Below are 19,058 nucleotides of genomic sequence, written 5' to 3' on the forward strand. Positions count from 1 at the left end.
AAATTTGGTCATTGTGTCCGGCATGTGTCCCTGCTTGTCCAGCATTGTGTCCAGCATTCTAGGTTCCTAGAAGGGCAGGAGGACAGTATCTCTCTTCTCTTGGCTTCTTTAACACAGGTGGCCTTCTTCTTAGTAGTGAAGAACTGATTTCAATTCCAGTTAAAGAATTTTAACTTAGTTGTTACAGGAAGAGAGTTATTCTATAGTTAAACATGATAAAGGACACACACACACAAACACAAATGAAAATTAGAAAATTTATTTTCAACCTTTCAAAATCTTCCACAGATGAACATGACATTGATTATTAACACCTTTCAATAGCAAGAGAGCTGGAAGCAAAGTACCTAAAAGTATTTGCATTAAGTTAGAGATGTTTATATATGATGTCCACTAGAAAGACCCCAATGGTTTCTACCAAACCTAAGACATGCATTCTCTTGATTTTCTAATCAAAGAACTGTACTTACTAAAAGTACTAATTGTTCTCATATACCAAATAAAAACCACTAATCATTCACTACTATTTGAAAAATAGAAAATTGGCCTGTGAGTTCTAGGAGTTTGCCAACATTGCTGAATTGAGAAAGGATTCTCTGTGGAACTCAATAATCAAATGTGGGGACGTAAGCTTTGAAAAGCTCTTGTTCTTATGGGCACAAACCAGCAAAATAAGTAAAGGTGAAACTATCTCAGAAAATTTCAGAAGTTATAAATAAACAAACTATAGCATCACATCAAGTCTCTAAACAATCCTGACAGTATTGGAAATCCGGATTCATTTCCGCTTAAAAAGAAAAAAAGGTAAGGGGAAGTAAGCTATATCGGAATATAAACATTGTGTGAAAGATATCTTACCGTAGGTTTTTTTTTTTTTTTCTGTTGAAAAGGTGTTTCATGATTTGTTGTCTTCTGAAAATCTTTGGTACTAAACCAATGAACAATTTTTACATCTAATATAAAATAATTATGAGATAGGAGACTAGCCAACAGTTTTTGTATAGAGTATGATCTATGAACAAAGTCCAAAGCTTGCCATTAAATTCCTGTGTAACTAACGAGAAAACTTCTCTGTCTCTTCATGTTGCTAGAGGCAAAGAATATGGTCCCTGTATACTTAATACATAATGATACATAAATGAGATGGTTTTCCTATAAGCCTAACAAACATTCATCTAAAGGGTTATCTAGTAGACAGTACATAAAATAATACAGCCTATTACCAGATTTTTGGTGATACTGCAGTCATGAACTCTGGTTTTAGGGGGCAGGGGAGAAAGTTACAGAAAATTCCTGTGACTCATGACAGTTTTGGCTGTTAAGCCTCAAACACTTATTTACAAACAAACTGAAAATGTGAAGTCAAACTCATTTTCACAGCTCCAAGAAAATCAGATAAACTTGGGTATTTTAAATCACTCTCAGATACAATTATTTTTTGAAGTTATTTTTAGCAGGAACGATGATAATTCTAGAAAAGCGGCAAAACAAATTCTGAAAAACTGAAAATATTTAGTGAGCTTTCATCTTATTTTCAACTGGTTTTTACTGAAACTGAAATATAAAATTAATTTTCAACTGCTTCACAGCTGGAAGGGGAAGTAAGAACCGCAAAAAAGTACGCGCATTAAATAAATACGTTCTAAGTAACAATACAACAATATACACAGATTTGGGCACAACAGAATAGACTATGTGAATTCCACATCATAGGTTTCTCTTTAAGTATTATCTGTTAAAAAAACTTTTAAGGCTGTTTTTTTCTCCTTTGCAGTGGCCAGTTTCTTCTGAGGTCTGTTGGGGAATAGTTGTTTTCAGCTTGAAGGCTAAGTTTACTTTTCCATTGCAACATTTATGTTCACTGCCCAGCTGGCTTCAGTCACATCTCCTTATTTTTGATGTTTTTTACTTTTGAAGATTTCTGTAAGTAAAGAAAAATAAGAGGGGTTCATCAGAAATATGTATTGGAAATAGCCAGGAAAGAAACTACGTGCTTTCAAATACTGTTTATGGTACACTCACATGCACATATGTTTTTTGAAAAATAACTGGGAGCACATTAGGAGGAAGCAAACACACAAAAACAAAAACAAAACAAGGAAGAAATGTAAACTCTTCAGGAACAAGGCAGACACTTTTACGAGGTAGGAGATAATACTTTAAAGTTATAAAGTGTTTCTCAGGTTACAAAGTGCTTTTCTTTGCATTTTAGTTTATCTTGATAAAAATTCTAGTATGCAGGTAGTGTAAGGTATAAAACTGAATCCACAATGAAGAGACTTGCCTAGCAATCACACAGCAAGTAAGAGACTGCAGCTTGATTGTGCTCTAAAAGTGTCTGATTGCAGACCTATCACCTTGGCTGTGACACAAAGCCTACAGAATGGAGCTCAAACCTAGTGGAGTTCTAAGGACTGCAGAGAGGAAAAGAGTACTTATAAATGTTAAACTGAAGAAAAAGCAACAGCTCTCAAGCATAAGCAGAGTGACCTACAGCTTCTAATGAGCATATACGGACTTGACATTAACATAAAATAACATTGTATCAAACACTCAAGTAAAGCAAGCCACACTGCAGATAGGAATTCTGTGTGTTCACGCAAGACACGTCATTCCTTTCCATTATAGCTTGTGGAACATGGGCGATGGGTGGTTCAAAAACATTCTACCAGCATGCACTAGAATGGTCAAGACGTTCAGAAAACCAGTCATCTCTTGCTCTTCCATACTTCCATTGTACTAGTGATCTGTTAAGTGCTAGCCATGTGGCCCTGAAGAAGACACTCTGAGGCTCTTGACTGAGCTCTCATTAGCCTATGACTTCCTCCCTTCCTTCCCTCCTTCCCATTCTTCCTCTTTTCCCCTCCATTTCTTCCTTCCTTTTTTCCTTCCTCCTTCTCTCGTCTTCCTTTTGTTTTTTCCTTCTTTCCATTTCTCCTCTCTCCTTTTCTCCCTCCCCTCCTTTCCCCTCCTTCTCTCCTCCCTTCCTCTCTCCCTCCTTTCCTCCCCTTTCCTTCCTTTTCTGCTACATACTAGTTCTATAACCTTAAGGGTTACCTAGCCTTTATGCACTTCATCTCCTCATCTTTAAAAAGAAGAAGGGGAAAGGGATAATTCCTATTTTATAGGGTTATGACAAAGATTAAATAAAGCAATAGATGTAAAGAGTTTTACATTTAACACTAAAGAGGTTTACCGTCTCATCAACTCTTAGCTATTTTTATTATAGGTGTGAAATACAAAGACAAAATATAGCTTTGTGACCTCTGAGGAGCTCATAGACTAACTGGAAAAGAAGAAAAGAGATGTCAAAGCAGAAAGAAGTGGAATTTCTCCACACATCATGTTAATTTCCCCGGAAGTCTTAATTTATGTTCCTGTGTCAACATCTCTCAGTGCTAACTGGGCCTGGGGGTTGGGGTGCAGGGTAGTGTGGGGCAGTCAGTGGCATAATGAAAGAAAGCCTGGATTCCATGCTCTTCTTAATTTCATTCTCTCTCATTATCCGCTAGCCCCAACTGCTGCCTTTAGATTTTTAGGTCTTCCTCATATCATACACAGCAATAAAACTACCCACTGTCGAATATACATCATAGATGAAAGAACCAGGCCTTTTAGGCAGCATGCCCGGATTTAATTCCCACTTCTATAACCTACTATCTTTGTGACTTTATCCTAAAAAGGGATAACAACATTATTTCTCCCACAGTATTGCTTTTCTTGGGGGGAGAAGGGGACAAGGGCAAATGAAATCAGGATATTGTAGTACAGAGAAAGGGGATCTGAAGAACTAGGTCTGATTCCCAATTCTAAGACTTACAGGCTGTGTGTCTGCAGGAATGTCTGAATTCCATGTCTCTATCAGGGAATGAGTTGTGATAGTAATAACTGAATCATAGAGTTGAGGAAATACCAAATGAAATAATGGTCCTGCAAGTGCTTTGTACAATGTAAAGGGCTACAGAAATATTACCTTTTATTATCATCTCATATTCACATAAAACTATTATAAGCCTGTGGTCTGAAAGTTCAATCTGTCATCTTGACAGTTATTAGTCTCACTCTCCCTTGTCAATAAACTGATTTAAGATAGGACATAGTTAAGCAGAAAAATGGGAGGTGAGGGAATTAGAATAATCAGATTATCTCACTATAAAATAATAGGATTTAAATAATCTTCATTTTGGAAGGGACCTTATAAGTTGCCTTTCCCTGCCTGATCTAGCCCAATCTTCCATTTAGTGTAAGAAGGCCCCAAATAACACCTGTGTTCTTGTGGCCGGTTCAAGTTGAGAGAGTGGACTTCACATTTCTGAATAGAAATTGAGTTCTTTATTGTGTTAACTTTTAAGAATCTCAAAGTGTGCAGGAACTGATTTTTCTGACAATAATTTAGATTTTAAAATTCAAATGGATTTAAAAGCTTCAACTATTTTGGCATTCATCAACTATTCCTTTTGGAAATGTCACAAACTTAACATGGAGGTGATGTTTCTTACAATGAACTGAATATTCACTGATTGCTTTTGAATTCACATTTACTTAAATGATCAAATTAACTGAGGTGCATGGAATCATGTCCACTCCTTGGAGATCAAGCCAAACACATCATCCACAGAAGAACAGATAAACAATGCAGTTTGGTTTTGTTTTTTTCTCTATAAAAAGTGTCCTTCAGTAGTGAAAATCGACATCTTTGTAAGAACAGCCCACTATTCAATCCATAAAATACAGCTTTATGCATGTAACATCAGATGAATTTTTTGAATGAGAAGATTAAGGTGAAAGGAAAACCTCCATTTGCTCTTACTTTATAGGAATCGAGTTCAAGTACATCTAAAATTGCTTTACATTCTCTTCTAGAGCTGATGCTTCCTAAAGAGTGAATTTGAACCACCGCTAGTCCCACCCTGCTCAATTCCCTTTTCGGGAACTTTGGGATCCAGTCTCCTCAAATTGCTCAAGCTGATGATGAACAGTAGGGCTGAAGTAAGCACACCTACTTCTTGTAGGGGCCAGCTCGACTGTGAAAGGCGCTTTCCTGGAATCTCTTCTGAACATTTTCAACTGGATTTTCACCCATGTACCCACTCTCACATCTGTACCCATCCTCTCCTTTCTTTTCCTTAGGACCTTTTGTAATTAAGTCATTGGTTGAGACTGAAATAGCTGCTTTATTCTTCCTCTCATCATATTGCGTCATTTTCCGGAGGTGAGTCTTATATTTATACTCCTGGCAACTGTTTCTGCACACAGGAAATGTTTGATAGTTGTCACACATTATCTGTCAAGTACAAAATGGGGGTCTGGGGCTCATTTCTCTGGTCAAGAGATATTTATCAAGAACCTACAGTGAGCCAGGCACTCTTTTAGAATCTGAGGATAGAGCAAATTGATACAAATCCCTGCCTCCATGGTACCCTCATGTGGGAAAGGTGACCCCCTAATCAAAATAAAGAAGTAAAATGTAGAGTATGTTGGATGGCGTATGGGAGACAGGTAGCCCCAGACAGGAAGGTTACAATTTTAAGTAAAGTCTCTACAGAAGGAATCACTAAGTAAGCAATGGCTAAGGAAAGACCTACAGAAGACGAAGGTGGAAGTCATGTCACTCTCTGGGGGAAGACTGGCCACCTGGAGCAAACAGTCTGTGTAGGCATTGAGGATGGAGCACACCCAGAGTCTCAGAGAAACAGCGGGGAGGCTGATGTAGCTAGATAGTGAGAAAGGGGGAGAAGGAGAGAGACTACTGGAGGGTTTGGAAGAAAGGAGTTATATGATCTAAGGTTTTCACATATTCCCTCTGGCTGTTGTGTTGAAAATGGATGGTATGAGGCAAGGGCAGAAGCAGACTGACGAGGTAGGAAACCTTGAAATACAAGAAATGATGATGACTTGGATTAGGTTGACAACAGTAAACATGGTAAAAAAAAAAAAGTCATATTCTAGATATTGCTTGAGGATAAAACCAATAGGATTTGCTGACAGAGTGGGTGTGATGAGTGGGAAGAAAAAGTTGTTCATAATTCTTCTACCTCGTTATTTTTCCAAGTGTGATCCAAAGACCCCTTGCTTCACAGTCTTGCAAAAAACATGTCAAAATGGATTCCTAGTTTCTACCTGAGAACTACCAAATCAGACTGTTAAGAGCAGAGGTTAGAAAGCTTTTATTCTAAAGGGCCCAACAGTAAATATTTTAGGCTTTGCATATGGTTTCTGTCAAAATCACTCAGCTCTGCTGATACAGTATGAAAGCAGCCATAGGCAACATTAAATGAATGAGTGTGGTTTTTGTTGCAAGTCACCTTTATACAGATACTGAAATTTGAATTTCATGTAATTTTCATGTGTCAGAAAATATTTTTCTCTTTATATTTTTCAAACATTTAAAAATGAAAAAACAAAAATTCTTAGCTCGTGGACATACAAAAACAGGCAATGGGACAGACTCTCCCACTGCCAGTTTGCCCATTTTTCTCTAGAGATCCCAAGAATATGTATTTTTAACATGCTCATTAAGTGACTTTTTTTATACATAAGAACTTAGAGAATCGCTGCAATAAGTTTTAAAAGTTATTGTCATCTGTTCCTTTTTCCTTTGCTTTGTTCATTGGTGTCACACTTAAATCATAAGAAACAAGAAAAAAATTAATTTACTTAAACAGATCTCCTAATCATAATCATAGTACAAAAACAGTGATGATTCTGGGCTTAAAAACTGACTTTGATTTTTCATTTAGTATTTCTCAACTTCATCCCTACTTTGCTGTCACTCTATTCTCTTCTTTGTCTCAAGATTTAATTCACCAATGTTTCATTTCTGAGACTGAATCAAATAGAAATTGACAATTTTTATATCAGAGAAAATAATTTTTGAAAAGGTAACTCAAATGCAGTGTCAAGTCCTAATAGATCTAAAACTACTAGCAACCAGCCTTTGGATTATCTAAAGAATTTACTGGTGAAAAAGAAAATAGGTTTCTAAGCATTTAGTGAGCATCATGAAAACTATATGAGTGAAGTGAGCAGAAAAAGGAAATGGAGAGGAAGACAGGACTTCAAACAGGCTTCTCAATAATCTGTCTTGGTCTAACGCTCCTGAGTCCTAACAGGTGGAAGCTATGTTTCTTCAAATCTCTAATAGATTCCATAGTGAAGCCACATGAAAGCGGTTAATATGATGCCACAGCAATCACTATAGTGCTAACCAAAAGCTGTTGATTGACTAATAATAATAATAATAATAATAATAATAATAATAATAATTTTTTGAGTGTCTACTCTGTGCCAGTCTCTTTCACAATTTCATGCGAGGCAGGTATTTTTATTCTCATTTTACAGATAAAGAAACAAAATCACAAGAAAATGTGACACTCTTTGAAATAAGAGTTCAGTCTTGGGTCTGTCTGGTTGCAAAGTCTGCATATTTCCCTCTATACCTCACTCTCCTGCAGAATGTTTCCCCAGTGGTTGATGTTCCTGTCCATCCACAGATTGAGGAGAGAATGGAGTGAGAAGAAAAGAAAAGAAAAATGTTGCTTCGCCTAGAGAACTGTTTTTTCCCTTTCAATATGGTATATATTTTGCTTTTATAATTAACATTCTGCTGATGAGATCTCCCATTGGTGAAGGCTGACGAGTCAGATTTTCCATGAAGAGCAAGCACTGCAGGAAATAAATTAATCTCTAGGGAAGAAGAGGGGCAAGGCTGTCAGTACTCACACAAATGCCTAATATGAAATGATATTTCAAGATTGTCAAAAGAATGAAATGACTATGGGTTTTCCTTCCAGCACATTCTTTAACATTTAAACCTTCCTAGAGGAGGGAAGTAAGTTGCTATAAAATGAAGAGCAATCTTTTAACATTTTACTTTAGGCTGTCAGTACTTCCAAACTAAGATAGTATTCCCTGGAAATGGGAAAGAAATTCTACCAATGTCATTGTTTTGTTTGTATTATGAAAAATCTGTATTGATGTTAAATAGAAGGATGAATAATATACCAGATTTTCTGATTACCAGTTTGGAATTACCCAAAATTTCATGTAACAGGTTTCCAGTCTTTGGAGTAAAAGTAATTATTGTGCTTGGAATTACACAGTACTTACAATAATGCTGAATTATGGAAGTTTTCCTTTATTAAAATTGTGAAACAGGAATGTGTTTTATGATATCTAAAGTACCTGTCTCTTGATGGCGTGTATTCTGTCATTTGTCAGTCAAGGTCTTTAATAGAAACCAATCTTGCCTAATTCTCAAAGTAGTTCTCATAGAGAACTGCCTCATGTTTTATTTCTCATAATATAAGTAGAATCTGAAGTTTAGATTAAATATTAAGGTTAAATTAAAACCCAATATAAAAATTTCTTGGGGCACCTGGGTGGCTCAGTCGGTTAAGCATCTGACTCATGATTTTGGCTCAGGTCGTGATCTCCGGGTCGTGGGATGGAGCCCCGAGTCAGGCTCTGTGCTCAGCGGGGATTCTACTTAAGATTCTGTCTCTCTCCCTCTCACTGCTCACTCTTTCTCTCAGATAAATAAATAAAATCTTAAAAATGTCTTTATTTTCCTATAGATCCACTCATTTGTAGCTTCCACTTTGACCTCAGTGATGAGTTTTTCCATGGAGTTTATCTTCTCTCCCCTGTTTAATTTACCACAGTATGTAACTTCCTACATGTGGTGAATCACTTCTATGTGAATCTTGCTTAAAGATGACCAACAGTTGCATTGCTCGATGGTATCAGAATAGGCCACAGAATCTCATGCATTCAGAATGCACAGGGCACACAGATTACTTGGCATACTTCCTATCTGGGTGAGGAAAGTATAGCTCAGGAAAACGAACTGGCCTGTGAAGGGCAAAACGTCTAGCTGTGGCAGAGCGGGGACTAGACCTTAGGATGCCTGCTTTTTGTTTTCTGGTCTCACGCTTTTCTCACTACTTGACAAGTTGAGTTTATGGAGGGTGGGTCATGGCATGAATTTACTCTGAAGATGGAGGAATAATTAGAAGGACCTAACTGAAGCTTCAAAAGAAAGGAAATTCCATTAGATAACTGTTCAGGAGAGTGTAAAATTTGCTCAGTGGAGAATATTTACATAGGGCAAAAACAAACAGGCATATTTAAAAGACTGTCCTTTCTGGCAAAGAGTGCAGTTTCTAAGAGACACATAAGGAGGAAACCCTTGTTCAGCCAGTCAGATCACCAGAAGCAACAATTCATGAGTGACTTACATAATAACCAGATCCTCTTCACAACTCTCTGGTCATATTCTGATACCAAGTGACTTTGCCCGCAGCTGAAGGAAGCCACCTCACCCACAGTCCTGCCCCCTTCTCGGGAGCCACAATATGCAATGATTGAGTGATGTAGGGGTTATAAAGGCCTGGTCCCCTCAGCCCAACACAGGACAACTCCGAAGAGCCACACCAGCTCCAGCACTTCCGGTGGGATCAGCAAAGGTCTTTGTTGTGACTGTATTATGACTCGACTTCCGCCTCTGCCCAGACCTGCTTTTGTCCCTCTGCTTTATGTTTTGTTCCTGAGATCACTTCCCAATAAATGATCCACCCAGGGAACTAGACGCGAAACAAATCACTCAAAACAAACATTTGGACTTCACACATGTTGTCTACCAAACATAGAGCTTAAACCAAATAACCAGTGGAGTCCTATGCTCTTCCTGAGCTATTGCGGCTGAGGGAAGATGGGGAAGATGTCCAGTAGGGAAGGTCAGGGCTTCCAGTCCTCTGCAAAGCTGCACTATTTTTTGGACTCAGAGGAGTCAGTGATTCATCTCCAAAGGTTTCCACTCGACGTCCACGACCATGGGCCATGAAGTTCCCAGGAGGATACAGTTTTCAAAGGGAAAAGTGCAAGCAGAAGCTCAGAAAGTGCAAGAGCCGCAGCAGGTGCGCCCAGCCAGCACTCTGCAAAGATACTGTCTGGAAGCAAAGTTTTTGTTACCAATCAGCTTATAAAGATGCAGAAAGGAGTTAGTTATGATAGCTATGATTCAACTGGAGTTTATGCTGCCCTATACCAACTTTAACCTATTTCATCTAAGGTAGTCTTCAAAATAGCCTATGGTGTAGCACTATTATTAACCCAGTTTTAGAAAGAAAGAGACAGAGACATTAACAGATTGCTCATGGTACACAGCTAGCAAGTGGGAGCCAAGATTTAAACCCAGCAGTCTGAGTTCAGACTCCAAAGGTTAACCACTTAATCATCCTACTTTCAGAGGACTGCTCTTTTAGTAATTTATGGACAAAACAATGTACGGACTTAATAACGAAGTTCCTAAAATAAGATGTGGGCATTGCCAAGCTGCCAAGCAACCAGAGTGAATCAAGGACCCACAGAAGAAGGTCATGCAGGAGATCGGGTGAAGCATTTCCATCAGCTGCTTAGGGAAGAGGAGCCGGGCCTGACAGCACGGATCTTGAGGCGCAATTTATTGCAACTTCCGGCTGCAGGAGAGCAAACTCATCACACGATGCACATTCAGCCATTCACAGCGGATCTTCTAGTTACTCATGTTCAGTTCCAAAATAAAGAATTCCCTTTGGTATAATTATTAGGTACATATTTGGATTGGTTCTACGTCATCTAACTGGAAGAAGAAGCTCTGGGTGTCTAGAAGGAGCAAACCTGGAGAAGCAGCACCCCCGCCTTAATAAGATTTTTGTTTCTTGTTTTTGTCTGTGTTGTACTACAAAGCCTCTAAAACTGCCATTCTCACCCAAAGAGAAGTTAGGAAATGACTGACTTATGTTTAAGGACTAAAAAGAGGGGAAAGTTCAGAAAGGGTATCATTTGCCCCTCCCGAACTCCACGGTAGCTACTGGATATTCCGAGATGAGTGATCTATGGTACACGGTAAATGTTAAATAGAGATCTAGTGAGTCTTTTTTTTTTTTTTTTGCCAAATAAGGAGACATATATTGCACAAGATAAAAATGAAGTCTGAAGAATTATATTTCTGTTACACCTGACTTTTGCATTTTTACATATGGAATTGTTATACACTCTAATTCCTAATGAAGACAGATTCTGTAATTGATTGTAATCACAAATGGGAAAGCAAATGAAGATATTTCTAGATAAGCATGCTAGACAATTTCTAAATAAATGCATGTTGAAATTAACCTAAATAAGGAGATGTCATTTTACTTTTCTTAAATAAAGTTTGGAGTCTCACTTGCTTAAAACCACTAGTGTAGGGGCACCCGGTGGCTCAGATGGTTAAGCATCTGCCTTCAGCTCAGGTCATGATCCCAGGGTCCTGGGATGGAGTCCTGCATCAGGCCCCTTGCCCAGCGGGGAGTCTGCTTCTCCCTCTCCCTCAGCTGTTCCCCCTGCTTGTGTTCTCTCTTTCTCTCAAAATCAAACAATCAATAACATCTTAAAAAACAACAACAACAACCCACTATTCTAATTCCAGGTCTTCTTCTTTCTCAAGCCACCACTTACAGGTAACATGTTCAAGCAGGTGCTGCCCTGGTCTATAACATCTTTTGCACTATTCATTCAGGGGGCAAAGCTGGGGCTGTCCCGTACCATCCCAGGAAGATACACACACAGGAGTAGATCAGATAAGTTTTCCCATGATTGAAACTAAAACTTTGATCTCGGGAATTTCATTATCTGGTACTTTCTAGGATCCATAATCTTAAGGGGAAAAAAGTTTTCAATGAATTAATAATGGCTTGAGACTCAACATGCTGTAGCAATATTCACTGCAGTAGTTGTTTCTTTATAGTCATGCTTGATTAGTATTTGAAATTTGCAGGAATTGCAATATGCATAGTTTTCAAAGCCCTTTACAGAATTTCATTTTTATCACTCAGCAAGAGTCAATGAAAAGGCAATAAGAAAAGCTCTATGGGATATTTTTATAGAAGTGTCAAAAGCCAGTAAGCTAACTACATGAAAGAACCCAGATTGTATAGACAGAGTTTGAGCAGAAACACTTCAGAGACTTTATATCTAGTATTTTGACTTTTACATGCCCTTGGAGGAAAAAAAGAGTGCTAGCTACAAAACCAAATAAGGAGGGGAAAGGAACAAACCATATGCTTAAGAAAAATTACAGTTTCCATTTTCCTACAAACTAAATGTGAAGTTTCAAAGATAAAGTGTAATAGAAATTGAGCTGCTTTGGTGTGTCTAAAATATTGCCAAGAAAGAAAATTCTCATTTCCCTTGCTAACTCATCCCAGATTTCTACAATATGGAAGTTAGTTTGAATGCTTTCAACTTCTCCACAAGTCCATTTGCTCTTGTTTTACTTTTAGAGAGGAAAAATATCAGATTATCATCTCTAGAAACAAAACTATCATAATTCAAATCTACATATGGTTATTTATCTGAACATCTTTAAATTAAAGACATCTCAATTACTATAACCTCTTCTCAAGCCATTAATCCTTTTGTTAATGCTAGCAAAAAATTTAAAAACATTACTGTCATGATAATACAAGCAATATTAAACACTTCTTGGCTGTGATAACCATAAATGAAGAGAAAACTCTAATAAAAAGGAAAAATGAACAGGCCTATCATTATTGTGTTTAATATTACGCTGCACTTAAAACTACATTTCTTTTGTTTAAGATTTATTTATTTATTTGAAAGACAGAGGACACACTGCAGGGTGGGGGGGCAGAGGGAGAAAGAATCTTGAAGCAGACTCCCTGGTGAGCGCGGAGCCTGCCGCTGGGCTCCATCCTAGTACCCCAAGATCACGACCTGAGCCGAAATCAGGAGTCAGCTGCTTAACTGACTGAGCCACCCAGGCACCCCTAAAACTACATTTCTATGAGATTCATGGTTGAGGCAGTCACATTGATGGAGCCTTATATTCCAAGCAAAGTGGAAGAAAGAATCTGTAAATTAGGCATGTGGCATGTAGACAATTAAACCCGGTATCGTGTGGCTTCACCAACCTGTGGTTACACTGGTGGCTGCTAGTTGAGTTGCCCCCCTCTTGCTTCTCTCTTTCTCCAGATCAGCCAAATCACTTTGACAACCAGCTGGTACTTCTGAATCCAGGCCAGCTTGATTTGAGTGCAGTTTCTTGGATATGTCTATATGGAGACTCTGAAATGACACAGGCCAGAGTGATGGATTACACGAGTAAATTATCAGTCCAAAATAAATGCTTCCCAGAGATATGACAAGGATAAACATTTATCATATGGCAAGTTATGTTTGTATATCTGAATCAGAATATTCTATATGTCAAAGTGACTTCCAAATTACACTTTCATCAACGTATTTTGGTAATCTAGGTGTGGAATTTTTGAGATGGTCTAAGTGACTAGAATAAGTCATTTCAAACTCAGAAAATCATCTTCAAATCCCATTTGAGTGTATCATTTTCTTCTTGTGAACCTTATATTTTTCATTTAAAACATTTTCACTCAGTTTTTATTCCTATAGTTAAATTATCCAGCATTTCATTAAATATTACATAATTACATATCGTATAATGAAGAGCAGGTTTCGTTTCTGCATTATCTGTAGCCTTTTTATAAAACATATCATAACATCTACTTTAAATTAACCCACATTTTTATCAGCATTATGCAAACTTGACAAAGCTCCTCCAGTCAGTTTAAGAATAATAATTCATCCTAACAATGAATTATTAAGGCACAACATCAATGGACCTTAAAACACATCTCCTATATAAGAGATGTCATTGTGTTTGATGTTACACTGTCATACTGTATGCTTCAAAAGAATCGTCAGAGAGTAGAAAAACTAAAGACCTAAGTAGGAAATTGAACTTTCAGCACTTTGCTTCATATCCAAATTCAGACTAGAAATTTTTCAGTTTAAACATGGTTACATAACATTCAAAGATTCATAGAGTCAAAGTTAGCCAGTCAACTCTGGCCATCCACAATAACCATTTTGGTTCACTAAAGGATAGGATGATGAACCATTTTCCTTAAGTTCCTCCTACAGACTGTGTATAACATTAAATTTATTTAAAAGCTTCATTAAAGGCTTGAATCAAAGGCTTTAAAACTGGTAAGGGTCCAATAAGGAAATTATGGTCCTCATCGTAATTAAATAATTGACCCAAATAAACAGAATGAATGGTGCCAAGCCTCAGGGATAAGTCTCCCAACTCTTAGTCCAGTGCTCTTCACGCCACTCTACAATCCATTTGTTCATTTATCCATTCAGTGTGGTGGACTGGTTGCACTGATGGCCCTGATTCTTCACCTCTCTCTGTATCCATGTCCTTTCCAGGTAATTTTGCCATGCCCTCCTACTCTGACTTTTGAGTCATCCATGTGACTTCTTCTGGATCAACAGGATATTGGCACATGTGACACAGACAGAGAATTGAGAGATACTTGCACAATTGACTTTGGTCATTTTTGTCCTTTTACTACCCCAGGCCCAGAGTAGCCTGCTGGAGGTTGAGCAGGGCAGAGAGTAAAGTCAGGTTACCCTAGTCATCAGAACTGAGAACACCAACAGCCAGTAGAACCCCAGACATCTGGGTGAACCTAGCCTGGATCAGTTGAAACTAAGTCAGGTTAGCTGGACCCCACAGCTTCATGGACTAAATAAATGTGTTTTTAGCTATATGCATTAAGTTTTTCTGGTGAGTGTGCAGCATTGTGTGGCAATAGATAAATGATATCTCCGACAGGCATTTATCTATAGAAACACAGATACTGGGTATGGTATGAGAATACAAATGTAAATATGACATAGTCCCAGACTTTAAATTGTTCAAACACAATTTCTTAAATTGTTTAAATGGACAACTAAAATACAGTGTGGGGGACCCCTGGGTGCTTCAGTCAGTTAAGCATCTGCCTTCAGCTCAGGTCACAATCCCAAAGTCCTGGGATTGAGTCCTGCATCAGGCTCTTTGCTTGGCGGGGAGCCTGCTTCTCCCTCTGCCTCTGCCTGCTGCTTCCCCTGCTTGTGCTCTCTCCATCAAAAATAAATAAATAAAATCTTTTTTTAAAAAACAGAGTGTGGTAAGTCATTTGTACATAATTCTCAAATTCCTTCTCTAATAACAAAAGATGGGATCCAGGTGATATTACAGAGGGCAACTCAAAAGATCAGAGTTTGAATGTCGGTATTGACCAAAACAAAACCACTACACATGTTTATATTTGACTTGTCCACAGCCCACAAAAATGTTAAGTCCATCACTCAGTATGAATTTTTAAATTTATTGTCAGGCCTGACACATAGTTTGTCTTAGCACATAGCTTTGAAAAGAAGCAGATTCAACCAGGATTTAAGTACTTTCCTGATTTTGATATTAGATGCCTTTGTAAAATATATTATTATTTCAAATTATTAGATGACTATTAAATCATAGTTTTTCAGTACTGAGCAATAAACTAGGTTAAAGAAGAAATGTAACTTCTTGCTTTTTCATATCAAATTCAATTGATAATATTAAAACATGATAATTACATGTATTATAATATATCCTAGACTTCAAAGAAGAGACACAGAATTTAAATAAAGTTCTTAAACCTGAACTCTATAACATGAAAGGCTGAGCAGATCAAGGCTTGCTATTTGATCATAATGGGTCAAGTACTGTACAGGCCTGGTGCGTCTTGGTGCAAACCTCTGGCAGACTGGGCATTTTATGAACACATTAGCATTTCAATAATTAAGAACCCCATTTTTCTCCTCTATCTAGTCAGACCATGTCAAGTTTTTCAATCTCTCCTTAGGTCTACTTAGTAAAGCCAGGCTCCTGTTCCCTAGTCCTAATGTAAAGGGAGGGGAGTGTCTCTTAAGTTACTGACCCTAACATATACTCTCAACCTTGTTTACTTAGTCAGTCCCTCTCTCCAGTTCCCTGGTATTGATTTTCCCCACAATGCTCCATCCTTCACTACCCAATTGCCTTCCATTAAGCATCAATCCCCTCCTCTTTCTCTCTCTTCTTTCTTGCCTCTTAGATTCCTCCACAGCGCCTTCAGAACTTCGCTCTGTTGTTCGCAATTTTCACTACCTATTCAACTTTCTTTCAGAACATTGTCTCTACCTCCCTATCTTGACTAAAATTCCTTTCTCCACTGAGGACAGCACTTTTCTTGCAAAGATAGCTGCTTATTCCTCCACACCCTAGATACCCTCAGATGATGCTATTCTTGCCCATTGTACTGTCCATTGCATCTTTACCTCCTTGTTAAAAGTCCCTGATGCCTTGATATTCCTGCCAGCTAGCTATGCACCATCTCCCCTCTTGTTGGAACCATCCATCTACTAATGTCCTGTCACAACCCATCCTTCATAAAATAACTGGATTATTGTTTTCCCTTCCAGCCCCATGATCCTGGTTGATGTTCACATCTACACAGACATTCTACTCAATACCCTGACTGGATCTCTTTATTAAAATGAACTTTTCATTTCTCTACCTCAGACTTTTACTCCCAGAGTCACGCCTGAAACCTGTCATTACAACCTTTCCACCTCCAGAATCACTAAGTATCTTCCTCTCTCACCTAATCTCCTATCCTTTATTGTCTGTAGTCCAGCCAAGCTCCCATCTCCAACACTGCTTTTTTCCACCAGGACAGTTCTTGGACCTTGCCAGAATCCGAGCGCCACTGACCCCTCTGCTTTCTTATATCTACCAGCCTTCTAGGCTCATTTCCCTTTGTTCCCTACACAACATCCATCCCAGTTTGAAAACTTCGACCTGGCCAGTAGCGTGTCAGACTTCATTCCACTTTACCCCTCAGCAGCATTTGACATGTCTAGTCCCTCCTTTTCCTTGGCTTTGGTGTCCCTACTACTCCTGTGACTACTCATTCTTAGTCCCCTTTGTTGGTTTGACCTTCTTTACCTAAACCTTGACTGTTAAGACTTTCTCAAAGTTTTATTATTGACAAAGTTTTCTTTGTACTATCCTGGATAATTCCAACAACCACATGGCTTAATTTACTGTCTATGTGTTTATGACTCCAGGGGTGAGGAAAGATGTATTAAATGAGATGACTATGGGCTTCTGTGCCATGATCAGCACTCTAGACTCCGATTCTAATGTCCTTTAGCTCTACGATTCCACCACGTTTCCTTCCTATCTTAAGGCTTAGCTCTTCTGTTTGCCTAGAATATTCTTCACAAATTCTTCCCCCTTCATTTTCTTAAGTCTCAAATTCCTGCAGGTTTTCCCTCGCCATGTAGTGTTTAGCCAGCACCTTTGTTCTCTAGTCTTTGAGTAACCTGTAGTTCTACTGTGATGCAGTTTTCACAGTATAATTAAATAATACCTGGTTTAATGTTTAATGTCTATCTCTCTGGTTACAATATAAACCCACCGAGAATAAGGATTATGCCTGTCCTATTCATTGTTCTCAGTCCTTATCTCAGTGTTTTTTTTTTTTTAAAGATTTTACTTATTTATTTGAGAGAGAGGGAGAGTGAGCATGAGTGGGGGGAGGGGCAGAGGGAGAGAAAGAAGCAGACACCTCACTGAGCAGGGAGCACATTTGGGGCTACCTCCCAGGACCCCAGGATCAGGACCTGAGCCAAAGGCAGACGCTTAACCAACCCACCCAGGAGCCCCTACCTCAGTGTTTTAAATATAGTAGGTATTAAATAATGACATACTAAATTAATGGAGAAATGCATGAATATAGGCTTAATTTTTATGACTTTTTCTTTGGCTAGCTTATCAATGGCTACGACATAGGCACATGTTCCTATGTTAGAAGGGATATGCAGTCACATGGACGGCACTGGAGGAGATAATGCTAAGTGAAATAAGTCAAGCAGAGAAAGACAATTATCATATGGTTTCTCTCATCTATGAAACATAAGAACTAGGAAGATCGGTAGGAGAAGAAAGGGATAAAGAAAGGGGGGGTGGTCAGAGGGGGAAATGAAGCATGAGAGACTATGGACTCTGAAAAACAAACTGAGGGCTTCAGAGGGGAGGGGGGTGGGGGAATGGGATAGGCTGGTGATGGGTAGTAAGGAGGGCACATATTGCATGGTGCACTGGGTGTTGTACGCAACTAATGAATCATCGAACTTTACATCAAAAACCAGGGATGTACTGTATGGTGAATAACATAATATAATAAAAATATTACTATGAAAAAAAAACTTACAAAAAGAAAAAATTATAAAAAGATACCTTATAAAAATGTAAAAAGAAGGAAGATATTAAAAGTAAAATTAAAATAACTCATAATTCTACAAAATAAAGATAACCACTGTAAAAAAATGTTTTATTTCTGTATGCAGATATAAATTTTAATAAAATTTGAATTATTCTGTCAAAAAAAAAGAAGTGATATGCAGTCACTTTTAACAGTAATACTTAATATGTATTTGAAAGGAACACATATTTTAACTTGTTATATCCATTAAAAAAACCCATATTGCAAATTTTGTGGTTTTAAATAAATTCACTGTTGCAATCATTGCAAACACTATAGTTACAGAGTATCCCATATATTTCTGTGGCTGAAGTTAGATTGGTCACTATCTGTGAAAATTATAAATCAAAGAATGGTTATATTAGGGAAATTGAGAACTTAGTATGTATACACAGTGGCTCCATATTCCCTAGGCATGAAATTGTGCCCTGACAATAATGGAAGAAATAAAACTCTGTCAGGTACTGCTTCAACGATGTCAAGCCTTCAACCTGAAGATCAGGTCCAGAGGAAAGTGAGAAAAATAAAATGTGTGCAAAGAATAGAGAGGAACACAGATAAATTTGAACTGGCATGCATCAGGCCTTTCTGACCACTCTATAGGTGTAGTTAAAAAATAAACCCTGTTTATTTTGTGTAATTTCCACTTAACTTGTCATTGGAAATGAGTCATTATAATCCCATCTGCTAATATAAAATGACCATTAAATTATTTCTCATGTTATTCTTAGCTTGTAGTTTGTATATTGCTTTTAGGGTTCCTGCTGAAAGCAATGATCCAATTACAAGACACTGAATATTTTTCTTATGAACAAAGAAAGGAACAAATAAATATTACCCAAAACAGCATTTTCTTCCTTCAAATCATCTCCT

At 38.0% G+C, this 19,058-nt stretch overlaps 1 protein-coding gene across 3 annotated transcripts in view; it reads right to left on the reverse strand.

The window, feature by feature from the left end:
* Positions 1 to 272: 272 nt before the first annotated feature.
* Positions 273 to 19,058, reverse strand: part of THEMIS (thymocyte selection associated) — a 179,674-nt gene continuing 160,888 nt past the window's right edge. For all 3 annotated transcript variants that reach the window (XM_087865475.1, XM_087865474.1, XM_087865476.1), the window contains 2 exons: positions 12,957 to 13,110; positions 273 to 1,921 (listed from right to left, as the gene is read on the reverse strand). In XM_087865475.1, the coding sequence (XP_087721601.1) occupies positions 1,890 to 1,921; positions 12,957 to 13,110 (186 nt within the window). In that variant the 3' untranslated portion in view covers positions 273 to 1,889. The remainder of the gene's footprint in view (positions 1,922 to 12,956; positions 13,111 to 19,058) is intronic.

The sequence above is a fragment of the Ursus americanus genome, chromosome 11 (genome assembly GCF_024610735.1).
Source record: "Ursus americanus isolate L20-20 chromosome 11, mUrsAme1.1.p, whole genome shotgun sequence".
Lineage (NCBI taxonomy): Eukaryota > Metazoa > Chordata > Mammalia > Carnivora > Ursidae > Ursus > Ursus americanus.